We start from the raw sequence: 26919 nt of genomic DNA, 5'->3' as shown, positions 1-26919 counted from the left end.
CTCTGAGCTTCGGTCTGCTCCTGTCAGTAACCCTAGTGCCGGCCTCCTTAGGCTGTCTGACAATTACAATTTAAGGTAACAGTGTATTATGAGCATAAATGAGATAATTCATGGAAGGGCTTAGCATACTTCCTGGAAAAGTACTCATAACAATAATAAATAGTTCTTCAGCACTTCCTAAATATTCGATAAGAATTAACTAGCCTTCTGTGATGTGTGGCCTCATTTCACCTAATAGTCTCTTCCCTAATTAAAGCCATTCTACATGTACATTGTTGAAAGCTTGGAAACAATCACGGAAACAATCATGCCTGCGTGCTGTGTGCCTGGGCCACAAAGGCAATAATATAACCCATGAAGGTACTCTGGTGCAGTTCATTTCCATATTCTTCCTTCCTTGTGTCAGAACATGTTAAAACCAACAGAGATACTATCCTGGTGTTGAGGCCGGTGCTTTCCAGGGCAGGAGGCACAGGTGGCCATTTACATTTAAATATATCAGTTAAAATTAAATAAAATTAAATAAAGTAAAAAATGTAGTTCCTCAATTCTATCTCTCACCTACCGAGTGCTCAATAGGTACACACTGGTAGTGACCTCGTACCCACTGGTAGTGACCCCAGAACGAACAGTGTGCATATTTCTATCATGGCAGAAAGTTCTATCGGCGCAAGACACGACTTCATATTTCACGTTTCCTCACTTAGCACCATATCACGTGTATTTTCACATGTCATCATCCTCCAAAAACTGACTTTAATGTCTAAATTATAGAGCTGCCTTGTGATTTACTTCACTAGTCTTCTGTCTTTGGAAACTTAGGTTGGGTTGCTTCCAAATGGTCACTGTTACAGATAACATTCTAGTGAACACCCATGAGCATAAACTTCTGTGTAAGTTTATGCTTTGGATAAGTATCTGTCTACAAGTGAAATTTCAGTGCTAATGGACATGGGCTTTTTAAAGGCTTTTGATATATACTCCCCATTCCACTTCAGAATGATGGTATCCATTTACCCCCTCTCCCCATGTCATTTATTTTACCATTTACCAGTCAAAGAAAAAAAAATGTATTTCTCCTTGATGGTACTTCTTGAGTCATTAGAGAGATCTAAAACTTTTTAGGTTTCTGGGTCAACTGTTTATATTTATACAAATTGTTTTATGAAATAACAATCTTTCCAAACTGGAGGTTGATAGATATAATATAATGTCTACTCACCAACTGCAACGGGCAAGGAGCTCATCTGAGCATTAAACCCATGCTGGGCAGAGCAGAGTCTTAGTAAATATTTACAGGTCTTGGCTGAATCAGTGACAAACGTGTGCTTTTTCCCAGTGATGCTGTTCGTGATGGTGAACTTCTTCCGCTGGAGGAAGCAAACACAGGTTTTCATATGTTGGTTGTGTTTACTGTCCATTGAAGCATGACAGTCCAGTTATCAAATGCTGGAGCCCCCAGTTTGGGATCAGTATACTAGGCATCCAGAAGTGTATGACAGATGTATGACTGTGGCCCAATATTGTTTCTTAGATTTAAAAAAATTCTTTTTTTTTTTAAAGATTTTTATTTTATTTGACAGACAGAGATCACAAGCAGGCAGAGAGGCAGGCAGAGAGAGAGGAAGGGAAGCAGGCTTCCCGCTGAGCAGAGAGCCCCATGCGGGGCTCGATCCCAGGACCCCGAGACCATGACCCGAGCTGAAGGCAGAGGCCCCAACCCACTGAGCCACTCAGGTGCCCCCCCAAAATTCTTCATTTTATTTTTTTTCTTCATTTACAAAGCCAATGTTTATTAATTGGGTAATGGCTAACTGCTGAGAAATATGCAAGGTGAAAAGCATTGGAAATGACCCAGGCACACACTTGACCCTCAGCAAGGAGTGAACATAATCCTCAGTGTGCATTTTGAAAGGCCATAAAATATACCTATAGTTTTCATTGCACAAACTCCCAGAAGTTGCAGACAAAATTTCAGCTAGCGGGGTTATAGAAAAGATAAGATCACTGTATGCACTTTCATATTTCTTGCTGTTATGGGCAAGGCTCTGTTCTAAATGCTTTCTGGATATTAATTCATTTCATCCTCAAAGCTACAGAATGAGGGAGGTCATACAATTGTCTTTATCCTACAGAGATGGAAATATACCAAGAATTCTCAGACTACAGCAGAATTCAGGTCACATCACCAAGAAATGCTTCCCCACATTTATATGTTAACTTCAGGGCCCACATACAAAATGATAATACTGTACAGCTCAGTGGGATAAACTGGAGAGGATTATCTATATGGAATTGTCTATAAGGAGCTTTGGAGGAAAAAAAATCTGTGACATTTTCAATACAAAATGTTAATAAGAACAATAAAATGCAAAATAATAGAGATGATAGTAAATACAAATTTATATATAACTTCTAAATAAAATCTCTAGTCTAGATATTCTAGATATTTCAATAAGAACCTTGAACTTACTCTTAGAAAGATAATTTTTATAAATACAGGGCTTATGCTTGAAAGGATTCCTCTCCTGAGCCTTGTTAATGCTAATCCCTTTTAATTCATAATAGTCACCATTTTCAGAAGGTCCATCTACGGGGTCAAATATTAACAAAAGACAAATAATTATTCATTACTTTTCCTCTGAGAAAATTTTTCTACCCATAACCTAATTTTACTTTTTTTTAAAAGATTTTACTTATTCATTTGAGAGAGAGAGCATGCAAGCTGGGAGAGAGGCCGAGGGAGAAGGAGAAGGAGAAGCAGACTCCCCGCTGAGCCAGGAAGCCAATCCGATCCGGGACTCAATCCCAGGACCCAGGGGTCATGATCTGAACCAAAGGCAGACACTTAACCATCTGAGCCACCCAGGTGCCCCTGCCTATAACCCAGTTTAAATAACTTGAGCATTTTCTAAATATTCATTCACTTTATTGACAAATGTAACGTTGAACCTCCTTCTACTAATGTGAGTGGATTTGGAGTCCAATTGAACTATACTGTATCTAGCATTTTTTTTTTAGTAATGTATTTTCTCAAACACTCATAGATGTTGCCCTGCTGGCCTTAGTAATTTTTTCTTAATATTCTAATTATAATGATGTCTGAACTCCACCAACTGAGTATTTGATTTTCCAAACTTGAATATTTGCTTGGAAGCCAACCCCTTTGTCAGTGCACTTTGATATGCTCTCATATAGTCTTGACAATTTTATATTAAGTGCACCCAGGTACTAAAAAATTTTAGATGAGCATGTCATTTTTAATATATCTAATAACTATTCTTTAACAAGTCTGAGAAGAGAGAATCACTCACACATACACGCGCGCACACACACACACACCAATCTTTCTTTCAACTCATAAACTCTAGGCAAGACTCTCCTTTATAGACACCAATGTTTTACGGTACTAAGCACCACAATAAGTGGAATTTCCAGACATAAAGCAGAAAACAGTCTCGACTGTGGTCATGCGGATTTCTTCTCCATTTTGATAACATCATTTAATGAGAAATGCATATCTGCCAGCAAACTTTCACAGAGATGAGCTGCTCTGTGAACAAGATGATGTCAAACTTGAATCTCAGAGTTTTCAGTACACACACAAAAATCTTATTTATGCCTCTGTTGCTGCAGTACAAACACACTTGGTGCTTCCATAACCGCACTTAGTTTCAAAGCATTGTTTTACCATTTTGAATATTTCATCCCCTCAAGTAATATTGTTATTGCTGTTTGTTTGCTTGCTAGTTGGTGTGTCTGGTCTGATATCTCTTTGCAGAATGATGATGCTCTTCCAGACGGAGGCAGATCTTCTGTGGAGCTAATGAAGTTGAGGGGGCCGGGAGGGGCTCTGGGCAAGTCTTCCTTTGTTCCTGTAATGTGTGCAAAGCGAGCTCGGAAATGTTCAGAGCTAGAGGCCAGTCTGGCAGAAATCTCTTTCAGTTGTCAGAAATGAAAAACCGACTTAATTCTCAAAAACACCCTGATCAAGAGGCACTTCTGTCCTATCGGGGATACAATTTAGAAACGTAGATACCGCATTCTCAACACATCACACCATGTTTTTCCTTTCTTGATGGAGAATCACGCAGAATAGAATATTTGATTCCCTGCACTCGTAGCCCAGAAACCTTTGGCGGCACAACAAACAGCAGGTGTGTCTCTGGGCAAAACTGCAGGCTTTGTGCTGCTTCTCAATAAGAAAAACAACTTTCAGTCAGCCATGCTGGAAGAAAGTCTAAATTATACTTCTATTGCCTCTGGAGAAAATATTACAAAAGTTCCATAATATGGAAACATTATCAGAGTGTACGCCACCAACATTTGAAAGAAAAAAGGAATCACAGTTTATCAGGGAGTGACTTAATGACAATAATTGTTTTTGACTTGATGGTTTTGCAGTAGTTGTTCCCATTTTTAAATTCACAAGTTGTGGCAATTTCTTTTCTCATTCTAAAGGAATATCCATTTTTATTTCATGGCTTGCATTCAGAACTTTGTATTCTTTTTCTTAAAGGGAACCCTACCAAGCCCATCTCCTCCCCTGCCCTCTGCATTTCCCTTCAGGCTTCCAAACATCTGCAAATAACCAGGATTGGCTACCAACACGAGTAGGTTCACCATGCCATAACGAACCCTTCCTCAATTGGATAATCTTTGGAATGAACCTTGTCTCTGCTACAGACAGGCTACTAACGCACCAAGTCAGTCTTTCAAAATGGCATTTTTCTCAAACTCTATTGATATTTCCCTGCAGGCTGGCGAGATGAATGGTCTCCAATTGTCTGAAACATCTTGGCATCTGCTATTAATTAGGCAAGTTTCAAATCAACTTCCTGAGCTCATTCTTGTGTTGAGTTCTGCATTTTGTGCTTGTAGAAGCATGAAAAGTGACAGTCATTTTCAGTGCAAGATGCCTGATTTGTGGCAAGCAATTGGTGACATCATTTCATGGGATGACTTTTCCATAAAAAAGATATTCAACCTGAGGAAATAGTCATCAACGCATAGGAATCCTTAATTGGTAGCAGAGTTGTTTTTGTTTTTGTTTTTAAGCTACTAAGTTTGTCTTGTGAACCTGATGACTTCCAGTTTTAGTTAAGGAATTGTCCCTGGTCATGGGAAAATAAATATCTATAAACATTAAACCAACTTAAATACGAAGGATTTACTTAAGGGGATTGTTAAATTTTATATCTTCAAAAACTCTATTTTTCAAAATTACATTTTAGGTTATCTGCATTTTTACAAATGTCCTAAAACAAATTAGATTGAAAAATTTAAACAGTTAACCATGACATAAAGAAAATAGGAAGCAACGCAACAGTATTGAATTAATTCAGTAATTTAAATTCCTCAAATAATCTCTCAATTGAATTAAAATCGAGTCATTAAAATTATAAAAATCTTATAAATATAAATATTGTTTACTTTCAGAGTTAGTCAAAAATATTTGGGAAAAATTTTCCGATAGTGTATTATAAGCCATTTTAATGAACTCAATTAAATTCTGTTCAGTTATTTACTTTTACATATAAGCTTTTTTTTCCAAAGACAAACAATAATTTATAATGAAACACTATCAAGGAGGTCCTGGGTGGCTCAGTTGGTAAAGTCTCTGCCTTTGGCTCAGATCACGATCTTGGGGTCCTTGGATGGAATTCCACATTGGGCTCTGCTTCTCCTTCTCCCTCTGCCCTTCCCCCCTTTGTCTTCTCATGCTCTCTCTCTCTCTCTCTCTCTCAAATAAATAAATAAAGTCTTTAAAAAACAGAAAAAGAAACACTATTAAGAACATGCTGGAGGGACTCTTTTTATGAAGCCAGCATTACCCTGATCCCCAAACCAGGCAAAGACCCCACCAAAAAGGAGAATTTCAGACTAATATCCCTGATGAATATGGATGCTAAGATTCTCAACAAGATCCTAGCAAACAGGATCCAAGAACACATTAAAAAGATTATCCACCATGACCAGGTGGGATTCATCCCTGGGTTACAAGGATGGTTCAACATTTGCAAATCAATCAATGTGATAGAACAAATCAATAAGAGAAGAGAGAAGAACCGCACGGTCCTCTCAATTGATGCAGAAAAAGCATTTGACAAAATCCAGCATCCATTCCTGATTAAAACGCTTCAAAGTATAGGGATAGAGGGAACATTCCTGAATTTCATAAAATCTATCTATGAAAGACCCACAGCAAATATCATCCTCAATGGGAATAAGCTTGCAGCCTTCCTGCTGAGATCAGGAACACGACAAGGATAGCCACTCTCACCACTCTTGTTCAACATAGTACTAGAAGTCCTAGCAACAGCAATCAGACAACAAAGAGAAATAAAAGGTGTTCAAATTGGCAATGAAGAAGTCAAACTCTCTCTCTTCGCAGATGACATGATTCTTTATATGGAAAACCCAAAAGACTCCACCCCCAAACTACTAGAACTCATACAGCAATTCAGTAATGTGACAGAATACAAAGTCAATGTACAGAAATCAGTGGCTTTCTTATACACTAACAATGAAAATACAGAAAGGGAAATTGGAAAATCGATTCCATTTACTATAGCACCAAGAACCATAAGATACCTGGGAATAAACCTAACCAAAGAGGTAAAGGGTCTGTACTCAAGGAACTACAGAACACTCATGAAAGAAATTGAAGAAGACACAAAAAAATGGAAGACCATTCCATGCTCTTGGATCAGAAGAATAAACAATGTCTATACTGCCTAGAGCAATCTTATACTTTTAATGCCATTCCGATCAAAATTCCACCGGTATTTTTCAAAGAGCTGGAGCAAATAATCCTAAAATTTGTGTGGAATCAGAAGGGACCCCGAATTGCTAAGGAAATGTTGAAAAACAAAAATAAAACTGGTGGCATCACGTTACCTGATTTCAAGCTTTACTACAAAGCTGTGATCACCAAGACAGCATAGTACTGGCACAAAAACAGACACATAGACCAGTGGAACAGAGTAGAGAGTCCAGATATGGACCCTCAACTCTACAGTCAAATAATCTTCGACAAAGCAGGAAAAAATATACAGTGGAAAAAAGACAGTCTCTTCAATAAATGGTGCTGGGAAAATTGGACAGCTATATGTAGAAGAATGAAACTCGACCATTCTCTGACACCGTACACAAAGATAAACTCAAAATGGATAAAAGACCTCAACATGAGATAGGAATCCATCAGAATCCTAGAGGAGAACATAGGCAGTAACCTCTCTGATATCAGCCACAACAATTTCTTTCAAGATATGTCTCCAAAAGCAAAGGAAACAAAAGAGAAAATGAACTCTTGGGACTTCATCAAGATCAAAACCTTCTGCACAGCAAAGGAAACAGTCAACAAAACAGAGAGACAACCCACGGAATGGGAGAAGATATTTGCAAATGACAGTACAGACAAAAGGTTGATATCCAGGATCTATAAAGAACTCCTCAAACTCAACACACACAAAACAGACAATCATATTAAAAAATGGGCAGAAGACATGAATAGACACTTCTCCAATGAAGACATACAAATGGCTATCAGACACATGAAAAAATGTTCATCATCACTAGCCATCAGGGAGATTCAAATTAAAACCACATTGAGATACCACCTTACACCAGTTAGAATGGCCAAAATTAGCAAGACAGGAAACATGTTGGAGAGAATGTGGAGAAAGGGGAACCCTCTTACACTGTTGGTGGGAATGCAAGTTGGTGCAGCCACTTTGGAGAACAGTGTGGAGATTCCTCAAGAAATTAAAAATAGAGCTTCCCTATGACCCTGCAATTGCACTACTGGGTATTTACCCCAAAGATACAGATGTAGTGAAAAGAAGGGCCATCTGTACCCCAATGTTTATAGCAGCCATGGCCACGGTCGCCAAACTGTGGAAAGAACCAAGATGCCCTTCAACAGACGAATGGATAAGGAAGATATGGTCCATATACACTATGGAGTATTATGCCTCCATCAGAAAGGACGAATACCCAACTTTTGTAGCAACATGGACGGGACTGGAAGAGATTATGCTGAGTGAAATAAGTCAAGCAGAGAGAGTCAATTATCATATGGTTTCACTTATTTGTGGAGCATAACAAATAACATGGAGGACAAGGGTAGATGGAGAGGAGAAGGGAGTTGAGGGAAATTGGAAGGGGAGGTGAACCATGAGAGACTATGGACTCTGTAAAACAACCTGAGGGTTTTGAAGGGGCGGGGGGGGGGTGGGAGGTCGGAGGAACCAGGTGGTGGGTATTAGGGAGGGCACGGATTGCATGGAGCACTGGGTGTGGCGAAAAAACAATGAATACTGTTACGCTGAAAAGAAATAAAAATTTAAAAAAAAAGATTATCAAATTGGGCATGAAAACATACTTTATTATACAAAATGATTAAATAAACTCCCACTATCATCTAACTAAAAAAAAAAAAAGAAACAAATTAAAAATAGAGCTTCCCTATGATCCTGCAATTGCACTACTGGGTATTTACCCCAAAGATACAGATGTAGTGAAAAGAAGGGCCATCTGTACCCCAATGTTTATAGCAGCCATGGCCACGGTCGCCAAACTGTGGAAAGAACCAAGATGCCCTTCAACAGATGAATGGATAAGGGAGATGTGGTCCATATACACTATGGAGTATTATGCCTCCATCAGAAAGGACGAATACCCAACTTTTGTAGCAACATGGACGGGACTGGAAGAGATTATGCTGAGTGAAATAAGTCAAGCAGAGAGAGTCAATTATCATATGGTTTCACTTATTTGTGGAGCATAACAAATAACATGGAGGACAAGGGTAGATGGAGAGAAGGAAGTTGAGGGAAATTGGAAGGGGAGGTGAACCATGAGAGACTATGGACTCTGAAAAACAACCTGAGGGTTTTGAAGGGGCGGGGGGTGGGAGGGTGGGGGAACCAGGTGGTGGGTATTGGGGAGAGCATGTATTGCATGGAGCACTGGGTGTGGTGCAAAAACAATGAATACCGTTACGCTGAAATGAAATTAAAAAAAAAAAAAAAAAAAAGAACATGCTGGAGGGGTTCCTGGGTGGCTCAGTGGGTTAAGCCTCTGCCTTCGGCTCAGGTCATGATCTCAGGGTCCTGGGCTCGAGACCCGCATCGGACTTTCCGCTCAGCGGGGAGCCTGCTTCCCCCTCTCTCTCTGCCTGCCTTTCTGCCTACTTGTGATCTCTCTCTGTGTCAAATAAATAAATAAAATCTTTTTAAAAAATCATGCTGAAACAATATGTTAACCTCAACAACCAAGATGGAAAAAATAAAGGAAACATTAAGAAAATGAATTAAACCATTTACACTCTACTTAGGAAACTCTAACATCAGATAATGATTGTAAAAACAACAATGTAGCCACGAGGAAAACTTTTAAAACCCTAAGAGAAAATTAAATAGAAAAAGCTGATTTTTTCCCCATGGGCCAAAAGACAAAGACCTTCATGATTGATGAGGAAATCATCACTAAAGGAAATGGCACACTAGCTGGGGTGGCCCATGGGACAAGAAGGAAGATTATGTACTGGAGCAATCTGCTGTGGGGACAGGCGTAATGCTTTTGGTGGCAAATGTATTGTAACTAAATTCAGGAAGTATAGAAATTTGCTCATGCAAATGGCATTGAAATACAATTTCAAATGCAATACGTTTAATAGGGTTTTTTGTTTCTAAAAAATGTCTTCTAAATTTTCAATGGGCATCAAATGTGTGTAGTCCCCAGCATCCTGTAGCACACCTCTAGTTCATGGGAGACAAGCGGGATGCCTCAGGACACTGTGTACACACTGAAAATTGAAAACACAAGGGAAATGTTTCAAAACCGAGCAGATTCCACCCCACCTACAGTGGGTTCTCCTCTCCCATCTCCCAAAACCAACCTTGATCTCAGCATCGGTGGCTTCCCTGAATTAAGAGAACTCTATCCAGAGGGAAGGTGTAGCCAGCTGATGGGCTGGCTATCCATGGGGGTGCAGAGGATCCAGGCAAGAGATGGTGGGGAGGAAACAGCCACCTGGGGACTTTCCAGTCTCCAGGTAGGCTTCTTCCAAATACATCACAGTGCCCCAGAGTAACAGGTGTGAACTTATCTGGTCAGGGAAAGATCACACGACCCCCCCTGCTCCTTTAAGGGGGCATCAGAACAAAGGGAAATGAAGCAGTTATCCACTGAGGTGCACTCACACAAGTCGAAATCTTCCTGATTTCTCTCCACTGAAACCGCAAAGTTGCAATTCTGCTGTTGTTTGTCACTTCGTATACAATGACACCCTTGGTACAGATCCCCAAGGCCATCTCCCCTTCCCCTCTGGCCTTCTCTGGGAGAACTCGATGAACCAGCACACCATATTCTGGGAGCTGCTGAGTGACCTGGAGCAAGAAAAAGGCCAATTTAGAAGAGACACTCCCACTAATCTAAAATAATGGGCTTCATAGATGTCCATTGACAGATGAATGGATATAGAAGGTGTGGTATTTATATACACAATGGAATATTACGCAGCATCAGAAAAATGATATCTTGCCATTTGCAATGACGTAGATGGAACTAGAGGCTATTATGCTGAGCTAAATAAGTCAATCAGAGAAAGACAATTATCATATGATCTCACTGATATGAGGGATTTTAGAAACAAGACAGAGGATCATAGGGGAAGGAAGGGAAAAATGAAACAAGGTGAAACCAGAGAGGGAGACAAACCATGAGACTCTTAATCTCAGGAAACAAACTGAGGGTTGCCAGAAGGGAGGAGAGTGGGGGGAATACAGTGGCTGGGTGATGGACACTGGGGAAGGTATGTGCAATGGTGAGTGCTGTGAACTGTGTAAGACTGATGAATCACAGACCTGTACCCCTGAAACAAATAATACATTATATGTTAACAAAAAAATAAATTAAATAAATAAATAAATAATAAAATAATGGGCTTCAAACCAGTTCATAAGAAGCATTTCAACAGACATTCCAAAAACAAAAAGAGTAGGACTGCTGAATAAGCTTAGGAAAATCCTGAGCTAACCCAATCTCCTTGCTACGGGATTTCTCCTCATCTCTAACATGATAGCATTTCCTATTTTATTAACCCCAGGATTCCTTTTTCATGGAGTACCTAAAACAACACCTGGAAAGCAGATACTCTGAAAATGACAGAACAGAGTAAGAATATTCTGAACGGGGGAGGAGTCAAGATGGCGGAGAAGTAGCAGGCTGAGATGACATCGGGTAGCAGGAGATCAGCTAGATAGCTTATCTAACCATTGTGAACACCTATAAATCCAACGGGAAATCGAAGAGAAGAAGAGCAACAATCCCAGAAACAGAAAATCGATCACTTTCTGAAAGGTAGGACCTGCGGAGAAGTGAATCCAAAGCGACGGGAAGATAGACCCCGGGGGGAGGGACCGGCACCCGGCAAGCGGCGGAGCGACGGAGCACAAAATCGGGACTTTTAAAAGTCGGCTCCACTGGGAGACATCGCTCCAGAGGCTAAACTGGGGGGAAACCCAGGCGGGGTCAGCATAATCCCAGGACCCGCAGGGTCACAGAAGGACTGGGGATGTCTGAGTGCCGCAGAGCTCGCAGGTATTAGAGCGGGGAAGCCGGCTATAGCGACAAAGCCGAGGAGTGAGCTCTAAGCCCGGGGTTACCTTGTGCCGGTCGCAGGCTGGGTGGGCTCGGAGCGCGGCCGGAGGCCACGGAGACAAAAGCGACCCGGCGCTTTTCTCCAGCTCCAACAATTGACTGCTTTCCTCGAGGCGCGACCGCAAGCCAGGGAGGCGGGGCTATTGGGCGCTTTGCTCTGAGAGTGCACTGAGGAGCGGAACCCCAAGCTCTCGGCTCCTCCGGGCCGAGAGATTGGGAGGCCGCCATCTTCATTCCCGTCCTCCGGAACTCTACGGAAAGCGCTCAGGGAACAAAAGCTCCCGAAAGCGAACCCGAGCGGATTACTTAGCCTGGCCCCTGGCAAGGGCGGTGCAATTCCGCCTGCGGCAAAGACACTTGAGAATCACTACAACAGGCCCCTCCCCCAGAAGATCAACAAGAAACCATCCAAAACCAACTTCAGTCACCAAGAACAGCGGAATTCCACAGCAGGAGAAAGCAAATCCTACCTGGACAAAATGACAAGGCGGAAAAACTCACCTCAAAAAAAAGAACAAGAGGCCGTACCGAAGGCTGGAGACCTAATCAATACAGACATAGGTAGCATGACAGATCTAGAGTTCAGAATGACAATTCTCAAGGTTCTAGCCGGGCTCGAAAAAGGCATAGAAGATATTAGAGAAACCCTCTCCGGAGAGATAAAAGCCCTTTCTGGAGAAATAAAAGAACTAAAATCTAACCAAGTTGAAATCAAAAAAGCTATTCATGAGGTGCAATCAAAAATGGAAGCTCTCACTGCCAGGATAAATGAGGCAGAAGAAAGAATTAGTGACATAGAAGACCAAATGACAGAGAATAAAGAAGCTGAGCAAAAGAGAGACAAACAACTACTGGAACACGAGGAGAGGATTCGAGAGATAAGTGACACCATAAGACGACACAACATTAGAATAATTGGGATTCCAGAAGAAGAAGAAAGAGAGAGGGGAGCAGAAGGTATATTGGAGACAATTATTGGAGAGAATTTCCCTAATATGGCAAAGGGAACAAACATCAAAATCCAGGAGATGCTAAGAACGCCCCTCAAAATCAATAAAAATAGGTCCACACCTCGTCACCTGATAGTAAAATTTACAAGTCTTAGCGACAAAGAGAAAATCCTGAAAGCAGCCCGGGAAAAGAAGTCTGTAACATACAAGGGTAAAAACATTAGATTGGCAGCGGACCTATCCACAGAGACCTGGCAGGCCAGAAAGAACTGGCATGATATATTCAGAGCACTAAACGAGAAAAACATGCAGCCAAGAATACTATATCCGGCTAGGCTATCATTGAAAATAGAAGGAGAGATAAAGAGCTTCCAGGACAAACAAAAGCTGAAAGAATTTGCAAACACCAAACCAGCTCTACAGGAAATATTGAAAGGGGTCCTCTAAGCAAAGAGAGACCCTAAAAGTAGTAGATCAGAAAGAAACAGAAACAATATACAGTAACAATCATCTTACAGGCAATACAATGGCACTAAATTCATATCTCTCAATAGTTACCCTGAATGTTAATGGGCTCAATGCCCCAATCAAAAGACACAGGGTATCAGAATGGATAAAAAAACAAAACCCATCCATATGCTGCCTACAAGAAACTCATTTTAGACCCGAAGACACCTCCAGATTTAAAGTGAGGGGGTGGAAAACAATGTACCATGCTAATGGACATCAGAAGAAAGCTGGGGTGGCAATCCTTATATCAGATCAATTAGATTTTAAGCCAAAGACTATAATAAGAGATGAGGAAGGACACTATATCATACTCAAAGGGTCTGTCCAACAAGAAGATCTAACAATCTTAAATATCTATGCCCCTAACATGGGAGCAGCCAACTATATAAACCAATTAATAACAAAATCAAAGAAATACATCAACAGTAATACAATAATAGCAGGGGACTTTAACACTCCCCTCACTGAAATGGACAGATCATCTAAGCAAAAGATCAACAAGGAAATAAAGGCCTTAAATGACACACTGGACCAGATGGACATCACAGATATATTCAGAACATTCCATCCCAAAGCAACAGAATATACATTCTTCTCTAGTGCACATGGAACATTCTCCAGAATAGACCACATCCTGGGTCATAACTCAGGTCTCAATCGGTACCAAAAGATCGAGATCATTCCCTGCATATTTTCAGACCACAATGCTCTGAAGCTCGAACTCAATCACAAGAGGAAATTTGGAAAGAACGCAAATACATGGAGACTAAACAGCATCCTTCTAAAAAATGAATGGGTCAACCAGGAAATTAAAGAAGAATTGAAAAAATTCATGGAAACAAATGATAATGAAAACACAACAGTTCAAAATCTGTGGGACACAACAAAGGCAGTCCTGAGAGGAAAATATATAGCAGTGCAAGCCTTTCTCAAGAAACAAGAAAGGTCTCAAATACACAACCTAACCCTACACCTAAAGGAGCTGGAGAGAGAACAACAAAGAAAGCCTAAACCCAGCAGGAGAAGAGAAATCATAAAGATCAGAGCAGAAATCAATGAAATAGAAACTAAAAAAACAATAGAACAAATCAACAAAACTAGGAGCTGGTTCTTTGAAAGAATTAATAAGATTGATAAGCCCCTGGCCAGACTTATCAAAAAGAAAAGAGAAAGGACGCAAATAAATAAAATCATGAATGAAAGAGGAGAGATCACAACCAACACCAAAGAAATACAAACAATTATAAGAACATACTACGAGCAACTCTATGGCAACAAATTTGACAACCTGGAAGAAATGGATACATTTCTAGAGATGTATAAACTACCACAACTGAACCAGGAAGAAATAGATAACCTGAACAGACCCATAACCAGTAAGGAGATTGAAACAGTCATCAAAAATCTCCAAACAAACAAAAGTCCAGGACCAGACGGCTTCCCAGGGGAATTCTACCAAACATTTAAAGAAGAATTAATTCCTATTCTCCTGAAACTGTTCCAAAAATTAGAAATGGAAGGAAAACTTCCAAACTCATTCTATGAGGCCAGCATCACCTTGATCCCAAAACCAGACAAGGATCCCACCAAAAAAGAGAATTACAGACCAATATCCTTGATGAACACAGATGCGAAAATTCTCACCAAAATACTGGCCAATAGGATCCAACAGTACATTAAAAGGATTATTCACCACGACCAAGTGGGATTTATTCCAGGGCTGCAAGGTTGGTTCAACATCCGCAAATCCATCAATGTGATACAATACATTAATAAAAGAAAGAGTAAGAACCATATGATACTCTCAATAGATGCTGAAAAAGCATTTGACAAAGTGCAGCATCCCTTCCTGATTAAAACTCTTCAAAGTGTAGGGATAGAAGGCACATACCTCAATATTATCAAAGCCATCTATGAAAAACCCACTGCAAATATCATTCTCAATGGAGAAAAACTGAAAGCTTTTCCGCTAAGGTCAGGAACACGGCAGGGATGTCCGTTATCACCACTGCTGTTCAACATAGTACTAGAAGTCCTAGCCTCAGCAATCAGACAACAAAAAGAAATTAAAGGCATCCAAATCGGCAAAGAAGAAGTCAAACTATCACTCTTTGCAGATGATATAATACTATATGTGGAAAACCCAAAAGGCTCCACTCCAAAACTGCTAGAACTTGTACAGGAATTCAGTAAAGTGTCAGGATATAAAGTCAATGCACAGAAATCAGTCGCATTTCTTTACACTAACAACAAGACAGAAGAAAGAGAAATTGAGGAGTCAGTCCCATTTACAATCGTACCCAAAACCATAAGATACCTAGGAATAAATCTAACCAAAGAGGCAAAGAATCTATACTCAGAAAACTATAAAGTACTCATGAAAGAAATTGAGGAAGACACAAAGAAATGGAAAAATATTCCATGCTCATGGATTGGAAGAACAAATATTGTGAAAATGTCTATTTTACCTAAAGCAATCTACACATTTAATGCAATCCCTATCAAAATCCCATCCATTTTTTTTTAAAGAAATAGAACAAATAATCCTAAAATTTATATGGAACCAGAAAAGACCTCGAATAGCCAAAGGAATATTGAAAAAGAAAGCCAAAGTCGGTGGTATCACAATTCCAGACTTCAAGCTCTATTACAAAGCTGTCATCATCAAGACAGTATGGTACTGGCACAAAAACAGACATATAGACCAATGGAACAGAATAGAGAGCCCAGAAATAGACCCTCAACTCTATGGTCAACTAATCTTCGACAAAGCAGGAAAGAATATCCAATGGAAAAAAGACAGCCTCTTCAACAAATGGTGCTGGGAAAATTGGACAGCCACATGCAGAAAAATGAAATTGGACTATTTCCTTACACCACACACGAAAATAGACTCAGAGTGGATGAAGGACCTCAATGTGCGAAAGGAATCTATCAAAATCCTTGAGGAGAATGCAGGCAGCAACCTCTTTGACCTCCACCGCAGCAATTTCTTCCTAGGAACATCGCCAAAGGCAACAGAAGCAAGGGCAAAAATGAACTATTGGGATTTCATCAAGATCAAAAGCTTTTGCACAGCAAAGGAAACAGTTAACAAAACCAAAAGACAACTGACAGAATGGGAGAAGATATTTGCAAACGACATATCAGATAAAGGGCTCGTATCCAAAATCTATAAAGAGCTTATCAAACTCAATACCCAAAGAACAAATAATCCAGTCAAGAAATGGGCAGAGGACATGAACAGACATTTCTGCAAGGAAGACATCCAGATGGCCAACAGACACATGAAAAAATGCTCCACATCACTCGGCATCAGGGAAATACAAATCAAAACCACAATGAGATACCACCTCACACCAGTCAGAATGGCTAAAATTAACAAGTCAAGAAATGACAGATGCTGGCGAGGATGCGGAGAGAGGGGAACCCTCCTACACTGCTGGTGGGAATGCAAGCTGGTGCAACCACTCTGGAAAACAGTGTGGAGGTTCCTCAAAAAACTGAAAATAGAGCTACCCTACGACCCAGCAATTGCACTCCTGGGTATATATCCTAAAGATACAAACGTGGTGCTCCGAAGGGGCACGTGCACCCGAATGTTTATAGCAGCAATGTCCACAATAGCCAAACTGTGGAAAGCGCCTAGATGTCCATCAACAGATGAATGGATAAAGAAGATGTGGTATATATACACAATGGAATACTATGCAGCCATCAAAAGACATGAAATCTTGCCATTTGCAACGACGTGGATGGAACTAGAGGGTATCATGCTTAGCGAAATAAGTCAATCGGAGAAATATAACTATCATATGATCTCTTTGATATGAGGAAGTGGAGATGCAAGGTGGGGGGGTTTGGGGGGAGGTAGGAAAAGAAAAAATGAAAAGATGGGATTGGGAGGGAGACAAACCATAAAAGACTCAATCTCAAGAAACAGACTGAGGGTTGCGGGGGGAAAGGGGGATGGGAGAGGGTGGTGGGGAAATGGACATTGGGGAGGGTATGTGCTATGATGAGTGCTGTGAAATGTGTAAACCAGACGATTCACAGACCTGTACCCCTGGGGATAAAAATACATTATATGTTTATTAAAATAAAAAAATTAAAAAAAAAATACATGGAAGGCAGAACATCTAGGAACCCCCCATAACTCTAATAAGCTGAAGTATAATAACACTTCTATTATGTGATGTCTTGCTATAAACTGAAGAAATCTGACTCCTGAAAAAAAAAAAAAAAAAGAATATTCTGAACGAGTTTTTAGAATTCAGACTGTTCTGAGTCATTTCAAGGTAAGGGATTCCTTTTCCCAGTTGTGTCTAACAAGGTCTATTGAAATATTATCTGCTATAACCCCTTCATTTTATGAAAAACTGAGGCCCAGGCATAGAAAGCAATCTTCCAGATGGTTAGCATTACTACAAAAGCAAGATAAGCCATAAACATCCTGCAGAGCAAAGGAGCCGACCACTGGCATCACTTCCCATGTCACAGGGCATTGGTCAGGTCCCTACAGCCCAGGGGAGGTCCTCAGTTTACCAGGTCAGGAGACTGAATTTTTTCAGAGCCCTGAGGGTCCATCAGGTATGGGGACTGCATCAGGCTCATCAAATTCTTAAGAGATTGGGGTATAAGCCTGGGGCGAATGGTTTTCCATCCGAATGGTAATCAGGACTCTATCCTGGTGTGTCTACCAGCTGCCCCTTCCCCTGCAAGATCCCAGGCCGCATCAGGAGGCTGATGCACTTGGACTCATAGCGGCAACTTCCTGCTCCAGAAACTGGAAACCCTCTCAGAAGGGTTCCGTTGGTGAGATCTGGTTTCCCATCTCCACCCATCAACAGAGAGCACTCTGTCCAGGCCTATTTCTCCCATGCCCCGACAAGGGAATAACAATACGGACAAATTATGACTTTCGAGGGCTGCTCTCTCAAGATCCTTGCTGTACTTTTTTTTTCTGTTAAAATCTGTGCAGAGAGGTTATGCTGCCTGCAGAGCCTACAATGCTTCCCACGATGTTGATGAAGTTTCTGGGCCTCGAGCCTGCTTGTTTTAACTCTGCAGACTGTTCGTCACCATCGTTGTCATCAGCAGTAGCATCCAAAACACTATTTATGGAGCACTCGGTGCTGAAATATGTAATGGCCAGATTTGGCGTGTGCTTACGGTATTAATTAGGGCCATCGCAAAACAGTAAGGTCAATCCTTGTAAATAATTGGATATGATTATTCCCTCCCCCCGAATTTAAAGCCTTATAATGTCTTCAGTACTAAAGATGACTTTGCTAGACTTGTCTACATGTTTTAATCATTTAGTATTTAATTTTAGTCTTTATTTTTTAAGTCTTTAGAGAAGCATGTGATCCTGGAAGTACTTGGAGTGATGAAATTTTTAAATGGAAAAGCGCCAGAATGCCTGGGGGGCTCAGTCAGTCAAGTGCCTGACTCTTGATTTCTACTCAGGTCATGATCTCAGGATCCTGAAATTGAGCCCCACATTGGGCTCTGCCCTGGGCGTGGAGCCTACTTAAGAATCTCTGCCCCTCCCCCACCTCTCTCTTAAAAAAAATTTTAAAAATAAAATGGCAAAGCACCATTGTAAACATTCCGCATGCATCATGCTATTTAATCTTCACAGCCATCCCAACAGAGAGGTGTAGTTATCTCTTTTCAAATGAGAAAGCAGAGGTACACTTAAAAGCTGGAAACGGAAGTGTAAGTTTGTCTGTTTCTGAGTCCTCACTCTTAGCAAAATACAGAGTTCCTATAACATTTGGAAACATGGGTGAATATACATAAGATCCTCAGGGGCATTTGCGATCTGTAAAAAAATAAATAATATTACTCTCTCTCTGTGCTCTACTAGGGAATCTTCGGAGCACCTCTCCTGGTCATTCTGTGTTGCAGTTGCTAATTGTCCTCTTAGAGGGGCACTTTATCTCTATGTGTTTAGGGGCATCTCACTATTTTCTCCTTCTCCCTACAGTGGCAGCCAGGTTTAGACTGGACCCAGGCTCTCCAGGCTCCCAGCCTACGTAGCATCCTTGCTGTATTGAAAACTGTTGGAACAAACGGATAGTTTCATCGAGAGTCATAACAACTCATATCCTTTGACCCCATAATTTCATTCCTGGGAATCTGTCCTAAGAAAATGTGCAGAATAATCCAGACAAAGCCTTCTCATAGTGAGGTTTGGTGGAGACTAGCAGGCTTGGGTTGGGGAACCAGCTCCCAGAAATAAGTATTCCCTAAAGTACTGCCTTAAAAGGGATCACTGAGTAGCCTTTAGGAAGGATATTTACAAAGCATTTGTAACTATCTGAGGCATGCATATGCTGTATGCTAATTGGGGTAAGACACAGGATATGTTCAGTATGATTTCAACAGCTGGAAAAAAAAAGAAAATGTTTTAATAGTATATAAAAACCTTCATTTATGTAAAAAAAAATGGTTCCCTGGTTAAAGAAGTTTGGAAAACATTGAGTTAACCTTGAACAGGTTGTTCTGGGATTAATATGCTAATGTAGTTGTGAATCTTCCAGACAGAGTATGTTATTCAGCATGACCCACACTGGATTTCCGCCAAATCTTCTTCCAGTGTGGGATGATGAACTAGCAGAATTAGTCATTGGTGAACCGGAGGCCAAGAGGCACCATCTGATAATGAAAGAGAGGAGCCACAAGGAACTGTAATTAAATAATCCAGTGGCTGTTTATGGAGTGACTGAGCTCTGAGGATTCAGGGCCCTGACATTTACAACCTAGTAGGGAAGACAAGAAATCTTGCCTTCCCTACTAGGTTGTAAATGAAATGTATAGAAAGGACTGAAATGTAGAACGTCTTAGCAACATATATCAACAATGTTTCAAATGTTCATAACCTGAGACCCTGTAATTCAACTCATGAGATTCTATCCCCGAGGAATTAAGCACAAATGCAGCTAAAGACTTATGTAGCAGAAGTGCTAATCTCAGTATTGTTTAAAATAGTCCCATATTTAAAACAATGTATGTGCCAAACAACAGAGTATTGAGAAAAAATTTAGGGTATACCATGTGTTAATTTAAAATAAAGATTCAAAATGTTGGTGAGATAGGATTATAAAAATACACAAATCTGCATATATAATATAAACCCAATTTTAAATGTGTATGTGTATACACATGTGAATGTATAGAACAGAGAGAGAAAAATGAATACAACAAAATATAATTATGTTGTTTCCAGAGGGCAGAATCATGAGCAAATTGTTACTTTTATAATTATGGGAGGAAAGATTTGGCTTAACTAACACTCACCCTAACGAGAAGGGTTCCGATATGCAATGGGCGCCACAAAGACCCCTGGGGACTCACGCAGCAGGGGCAGTACACAGCCCTCGCATGCCCAACCAGCCAGCACGGGGACCTAAAACCCAGCATTCCTTGAAACTGATAAGATGGCATGCAAATCAAGTCAAATCTATTTGCTGTTTTCCATCAAAGACTGAAACAAAGTCTCCCTGTATTTCTGATTAGGAGAAGCTGGCTTCCTTCACAATCAGTGTTCATCATTCAACCAGGAGAGGGAGGGACACAGAGAGCAGGACAAACAAAGCTGGAGCCTGGGGAGGAGTGAGCACGTGGGCATTCTTGGTCCTACAGAGGTTTCCCCAGGCCCAAGTCCTCAGCCTGCCCACTGGTTCTGTGGTTCTTCCTCCATCTTCCGTCGGATGTGTGCTGATGGCTTTGAGGTGCCCACTTGTGCCTCATCAAAGGAAGGCTTGACAAGGTTCCTCTTGACAAGGAACGTGCAGGAAGGCTGGATGACAGAAAGCACTGAGCACCTTTCCATCAGGGCTTCTGACATGAAGTGCCAATGGGTCTGCACGTGTGAGGCCTTACATATGGGCTGCTCCATGACAGACCAAAAAGAAAGGGCCAGATCTCACCTGGGCAGTTCTGCTTTCAAATGCCCATCTCTATTAAAGGCAAACAACATGGACATGTTTCCTATCCATCTTGGGAGACTTTTGTACAGAGAAATGTACAAATCTGGAGTTTCTTTTGAAACTCCTCCTCAGTTCTAAATGCCAGCCAGTTATCCTCCCCTGGGGAAGCCAAGGTTGGGGGTGGGTGGTGTCCCTCTTACAAGTACCCCCCACCCAGCTCCATCTGCACAGGCAGAGTGGCCACTCTCTAACTTACCGTTATTTTTCTCATCACACAGCACCCTGTGCCTGTCTCTGGGTACCTGCCTATCCGCCCCATGAGACTTGGGATTCCCTGAGGGCAAAGATCATGTTCTTTCAGTCTCCATCCCACACAGTGCCCAGCCCAGAGCTGGTAAGTGATGGAGTGTGCAAAGGCTCTTCATCCTAGGCTCCGAGTATACCCACAGACATGGGGGACTCAAATGCCACTGTTTTTGCTTGAGGAGTGACAAGAGTGTGGACCAGGGCTGTGCCCATATGCGTGGACCACACCATCTGTGCAATGCTGAGGACTGTTGCCTGGAAGCCTGGAAACATAAGGTCTTCCAATGGCTTTGCTTTTGGCCCATACCCCAATTTTGCACTTGAGTTGTTCTATGTGTCTCTGTGAGAGATGTGGTCTCCTCACTCATAGAAAAGTGACTGTGAGCTCTATGGTTAAAGAAAGGTCTTGCCCTATCCACACAGCCCACTAACTTCTACCCACTTGGGGGGATCATTCCCAATGCCAGCTGTCTCCAGAAGCCTCTCCTTTTCCTGCAGCATGTTAGAACGTCATCCCTCCCAATGCCTCAAGTCCCTTGCTCATACCTCCATGTGGGTCTGAGCTCATCTGGCCCCCCAGAGAAAGCTCCAGAGGGAAAGGCTGGCTGCATGCCCTTGAACACCAGCACCCCCTCCAGAGGTACAGAGGCCTTACCCTCAAGAATTCTAGCTCAGCATCCTCTCCCCAGAGCACAGGACTGAGACGGTGCATCTCTGAGACTTCAGCTTGGACCCGGAGAGCAGTCATCCTCTCAAGCAGACTTGCTGGGATGTAATCTTCAACCCGAAAATAGGTTTTACTCTCCATCTGCTGGAAAGATGCAGAAGAAAAGGGGCATAACCAAGATGCCTTGTATGGGACTCTGAGCACAACAGAAGTCTGTCTGTGAGCCCAACCCCAGGTAGGGCTCCAAGCCAAGGATGCCCCCTTGAAGGGCCCACCTAAGGTAGAATTTTCTACTGTATTAGAAGTTGGCTTAGGGGCGCCTGGGTGGCTCAATCATTAAGCGTCATATACCTTCAGCTCAGGTCATGATCCCAGGGTTCTGGGATCGAGGCCCTCTTCGGGCTCCCTTCTCTGCGGGAAGCCTGCGTCTCCCTCTCACACTCCCCCTGCTTATGTTCCCTCTCTAGCTGTCTTTCTCTCTCTATGAGAGAAAGAAAGAAAGGAAGAAAGGAAGAAAGGAAGAAAGAAAGAAAGAAAGAAAGAAAGAAAGAAAGAAAGAGAAAGAAAGAAAGAAGAGGTTGGCCTAACTCATACAACATGTATAGAAGGGAAAGAAGAAAGGAGTCGCCTGTCTTTGAGACCCTTCTGTCTGCCAGGTGGTCCTCAGAACACAGAAGCTCCTTCGACCCCACAGTAATCCTATGAGGATTGTATTACTAGTGCCACTGGCAAGATGAACAAAATGAACAGGGAAGGAAGTCATTCAACAGGGCCGAGATCACATCAGTTAGTGACAGAAGCAAGATCCCATCACTCGAAGTCCTCACACATTCCATGATGACATGCCACTTCCTGAGAGGCACAGCAAAATCCTGGCCCTAAAACTTTGTTTCTTTTTTATCCATTTAGTGTTTCTGTCTGCTTGTGCTCCTAGTATACTGCCCCCTCTTGCAAGGGAGGTCTTGGCTGTGTCACCATCTCTCCACAGGAAGGGGATCAAGAAGCTGTCCTTTGAACAAGAGAAGACCTGACAACCCCACCTCACCCCCAGCGCGAACCTCTATCCAGTCTGCTCTTTAGGGAACCTGAGCCTGCCACCCTCTCCCCTCCGCCCCACCACCATGAGCATCTAGAAGATCAGCCTCACTCACCAGCTGATGCAGGGCTCCCTGATACAGACCCTGGGGCAGAAAGGTATGCAGAAGTTTTGGAGGGGTGGTCTTGGGTCCACTCTAAGGAATGAGGAATGCAGAACTTGGCAGAGGAAGCTGACCCTGTCCTTGTCTTCCTGAATTAGTTTGTCCTGGTTTCAGGCTACTCCTCCCAGCTTAAACTTTGCCAAGGCATTTCCCCATAGCTGTGGGCAGCTCCCCATGAGAAAGGCAGCTGTGAGCTGGGAGTTCTTGCCTTTTCAGGGATGGGGATGGGCAAGTCAGTCTGAGGAGGGGATCTGAAGGGAAGAGCATAGCATCCACTACATCCCCATCTCCTGGGGTGGCACAGACCTGTCCCCACAAGGCTATGGACTAAGAATCCTCAGCTGAGAGCTAGTCCATGCCAGTTCTGGGCTCAGCTCAGAGACACAAATGGAAAGAAATTGACCAGCAACCTGCTGCCTAAAAAAAGCCTTTGGAATGCTATTAACATGACCCAGATCCAGAACAGTGACAGCAGCATGGGCTGGTATAGACGTGGAACCACAGGAACTCTCCTGTGCAGCCTGTGGAATGCAAACTGAGATGGCCACTTTAGAAGACAATTTGTCTTGCAAACATAGTCTTACCATAGGATCCAGCAATCATGCTTCTCGGTGTTTACCCAAAGGAGTTGAAAACGTATGTCCACACAGAAGCCTTCACATGGATGTTTATAGCAACTGTATTCATAATTGCCAAAACTTGGAAGCAGAAGATATCTTTCAGTAGGTGAGTGGATAAAGACACTGTAGTTTATCCTGACAACAGAATATTATTCAGCACTAAAAGAAAATGAGCTATCAAGCCACGAAAAGACAAAAGACATGGGGGAAACTTAAGTACCTATTAAGTGAAAGAAGTCAATCTGAAAAGACCATGTACCGTATGACTCCAACCACATGACATTCTAGAAAATGTGAAACTACGGAGAAGGTAAAAAGAACAGTAATTACCAGCAGATGGTTGGGGGAATGGAGAAGGAGGGACACGTATATGGAACAGAGAGGAGTTTGAGGGCAGTGAAACTACTGTATGATACTCTACTAATGAATATATGTCATTATAAATTTGTTCAAACCCATAGAATATGCAACACCAAAAGGGAACATGAATGTCAATGATGGATTCTGGGGGACAGTGATGTGTCAATGTAGGTTTATCAGCTGGAACACAGGTACCATTTTGGTGGCTGGTGCTGATGATGGGGCAGGCCATGCACGTGTGGGGGCAAAGGAGTACATGAGATATTTCCCCATCTTACACTCAATTTCACTGCAAACCTAAAAGTACTGAGGATCTTTGACCCAGCTAGGACTATGTCCAAGAGAAGAAGTCAATATGGAACTAAGAAAAACCCTAATGCAAGCATTGGTTTCTATGTCATTCATTAAAAAGGAAGATCAGAAACAATGGGGACAAGAATGATGGTATTACCCCTTCCACGGCCCTTCCAGGTGCTGCCCAACAGTGAGAGGATGGAGAGATGAGCAAAGGTCCACCCCTGTGAGGTGTACCACGTAACCACCCAAGGGTCATTAGGTCATTAGGAAGGCCATGGGAAGACATCTGCCATCAAGTGGAGAAGCAGAATGCAACTCAGACGTGGCTCTGTTTGCACCTGTGTGAAGGTCCCCACAGGTCGTGGGGACTACACCCCGAGGAAAGCTGTTGTGCCATGATGATGTGATTAAGAAGATTTATTTTTATACCAAAATGTCTTTGTCTCCCTTTTTAAAATGCAAATGTAATCATGTCACTTCCCTGCTTAGAATTCTTCAGTGGCTCCCAGTCTTTCACTGCAGTGGTTTCCAAATTAATTTTTTTTTTCCCCAGCACTAGAACCATTTATCAGACAAAATATAAGTCTCTTCAGAGGGCACAGGAGGTTCATCCCTGATCTGGCTGGTGGTGCTGCCCAGCCTCCCAGCTGCATTAGCTAGCGCCACATGGCGGGAACCCTCCCCTCTAGCTCCCTCAACGACACAGACACAGGGACAGGCCCTCCTGTCTGAGTCTCCCTGACACCCTCTGATACACCCAGCCCAGTGCCTGACACACAGCAAAGCAAGCCCCCAGAAGTGAGTCCTGGCTGGGATCTCACTAGCTTCCCCAGACTCACGGGGGTGCGATCTTTCTCACCCAGGGGTGGAAATAACATGGGCTTTGCAGGGTTAGAGGGCTTAAATGATACCAAGCATGGAGCTGGCCCTCTGTACATGAGGACTGAGGGAGTGGGGGCCCAAATGAGTGGGTTTGGCTTATCTGCTGCCTTTACACATACACGTAAAAGGGAAAGGTCTGCCTTTGGGGGCCATATGAGGACAGCAGAGAGCACCTGGGAACCGCTCTGGTCCACAGCAGTGAAAGAGGTTGAGGCTCCCCAGGATCTGGGGAAGGAGCTGCAGTGGAGGATGGCTGATCAATGAGAACATATTCCATGGCAGACAGTGGTAAATGCTACGAAGAAAAATGCAGCAGAGTGTGGGCACAATGAGGGCCTTGGAAGATTCTGGACATGGCAGTACTTTCAGAAGATGTACTGGAGGAAAACAACATGGTTCTGGGATAGTCTAAAAGCTGCTTTTCAAACTGCAGCTTCTAACACACTAGTGGGGTAATGATTAATAGTTCAACCATTAATAGCCAGCATTTGTAAAATGAACTAGAAGAGAATAGCAAATCCCTGTGTGTATCGCATATAGAAAGGGTGCATCTTGTTTCTTAAACTTTTGCATCAATTCTGTTCTCTGTACGTGTGCGGGGGGTGTAACAGAACAAAACATAAGATAACATTGGGCTACAACATCTACCTTTTTTGTTGTTGTTTTATCATGGGTCATGGCACAGAACACTTGAAAGCCACTGTTCTCAAGAACCATTTTAACTTGTGAGCTTGTCCTTGCTCTTAAACCCAGTTACTGAGGCGAAGCAGGCAGGCTGAGACATCACGCACCCTTGCCCTCTGCACCCCACACTGTGTGAGGGCTAAGACCACAGATCTCTGCACGGTGTCCACACTCGGTGGTGGCTGCAGCTTTCCCTTCTCAGACTCCAGGTGTGTCCATTTGACAAATACCACAGGCTGGGTGTCTTAAATGACAGAAATTTATTCTCTCGCAGTTCCGGAAGCTAGAAACCCAAGATCCAGGTGTCGGCAGGTTGGTTCCTTCTGAAGCCTCTCCCCTTGGCTTGCAGATGGCCGCCGTCTCCCTGTTTCTCCACATGGCCCCTCCCCTGTGCTCCCGCAACGTGGTGTCTCTCTGTGTGTCGTAATCCCTTCTTACACGGACTCCAGGCAGATTGGACTAAGACCCAACCAGAAAGCCTCATTTTGACATAACCACCTCTTTAAAGACCCCATCTCCAAATACAGTCGAATTCTGAGTACTAGGGGCTACAGCATCAACAAAGAAATTTTGAAGGAACATACTTCAGCCCATAACATGAAGCCAGACCCGAGTGATACCAGCAGACTCAGAACTCCAGCCAAACACAGCTCTTTTGGTCACTAGGGATGTAGCATGGCTGACCACTAAGTGCTCACTGGTGGCAGACATATATTTTTAGCCATGTACCACCACTTCCTCTTTCCGGAAATGGAAGCCATCACTCCTCCCTCTCAGTACACACATTTGCATAGCGTGAACTCTACCCTGGTTCTCACAGTGACCATGTAACTCAGGTCT

General features: G+C 42.5%; 1 protein-coding gene across 1 annotated transcript in view; it reads right to left on the bottom strand.

The window, feature by feature from the left end:
* Positions 1-26919, bottom strand: part of FRMPD2 (FERM and PDZ domain containing 2) — a gene marked incomplete at both ends in the record, with an annotated part of 86029 nt that overhangs the window by 39555 nt on the left and 19555 nt on the right. Inside the window, 3 exons of the mRNA XM_080822929.1 lie at positions 1223-1370; positions 10209-10394; positions 22026-22181. Of these exons, the coding sequence (XP_080679055.1) occupies positions 1223-1370; positions 10209-10394; positions 22026-22181 (490 nt within the window). The remainder of the gene's footprint in view (positions 1-1222; positions 1371-10208; positions 10395-22025; positions 22182-26919) is intronic.

The sequence above is a fragment of the Martes martes genome (assembly GCF_963455335.1).
Source record: "Martes martes genome assembly, chromosome: 14".
In the NCBI taxonomy this organism is placed as follows: Eukaryota; Metazoa; Chordata; class Mammalia; order Carnivora; family Mustelidae; genus Martes; species Martes martes.
Note: the sequence above shows the minus strand (reverse complement) of the source record. Positions and strands in the feature narration are given on the sequence as shown.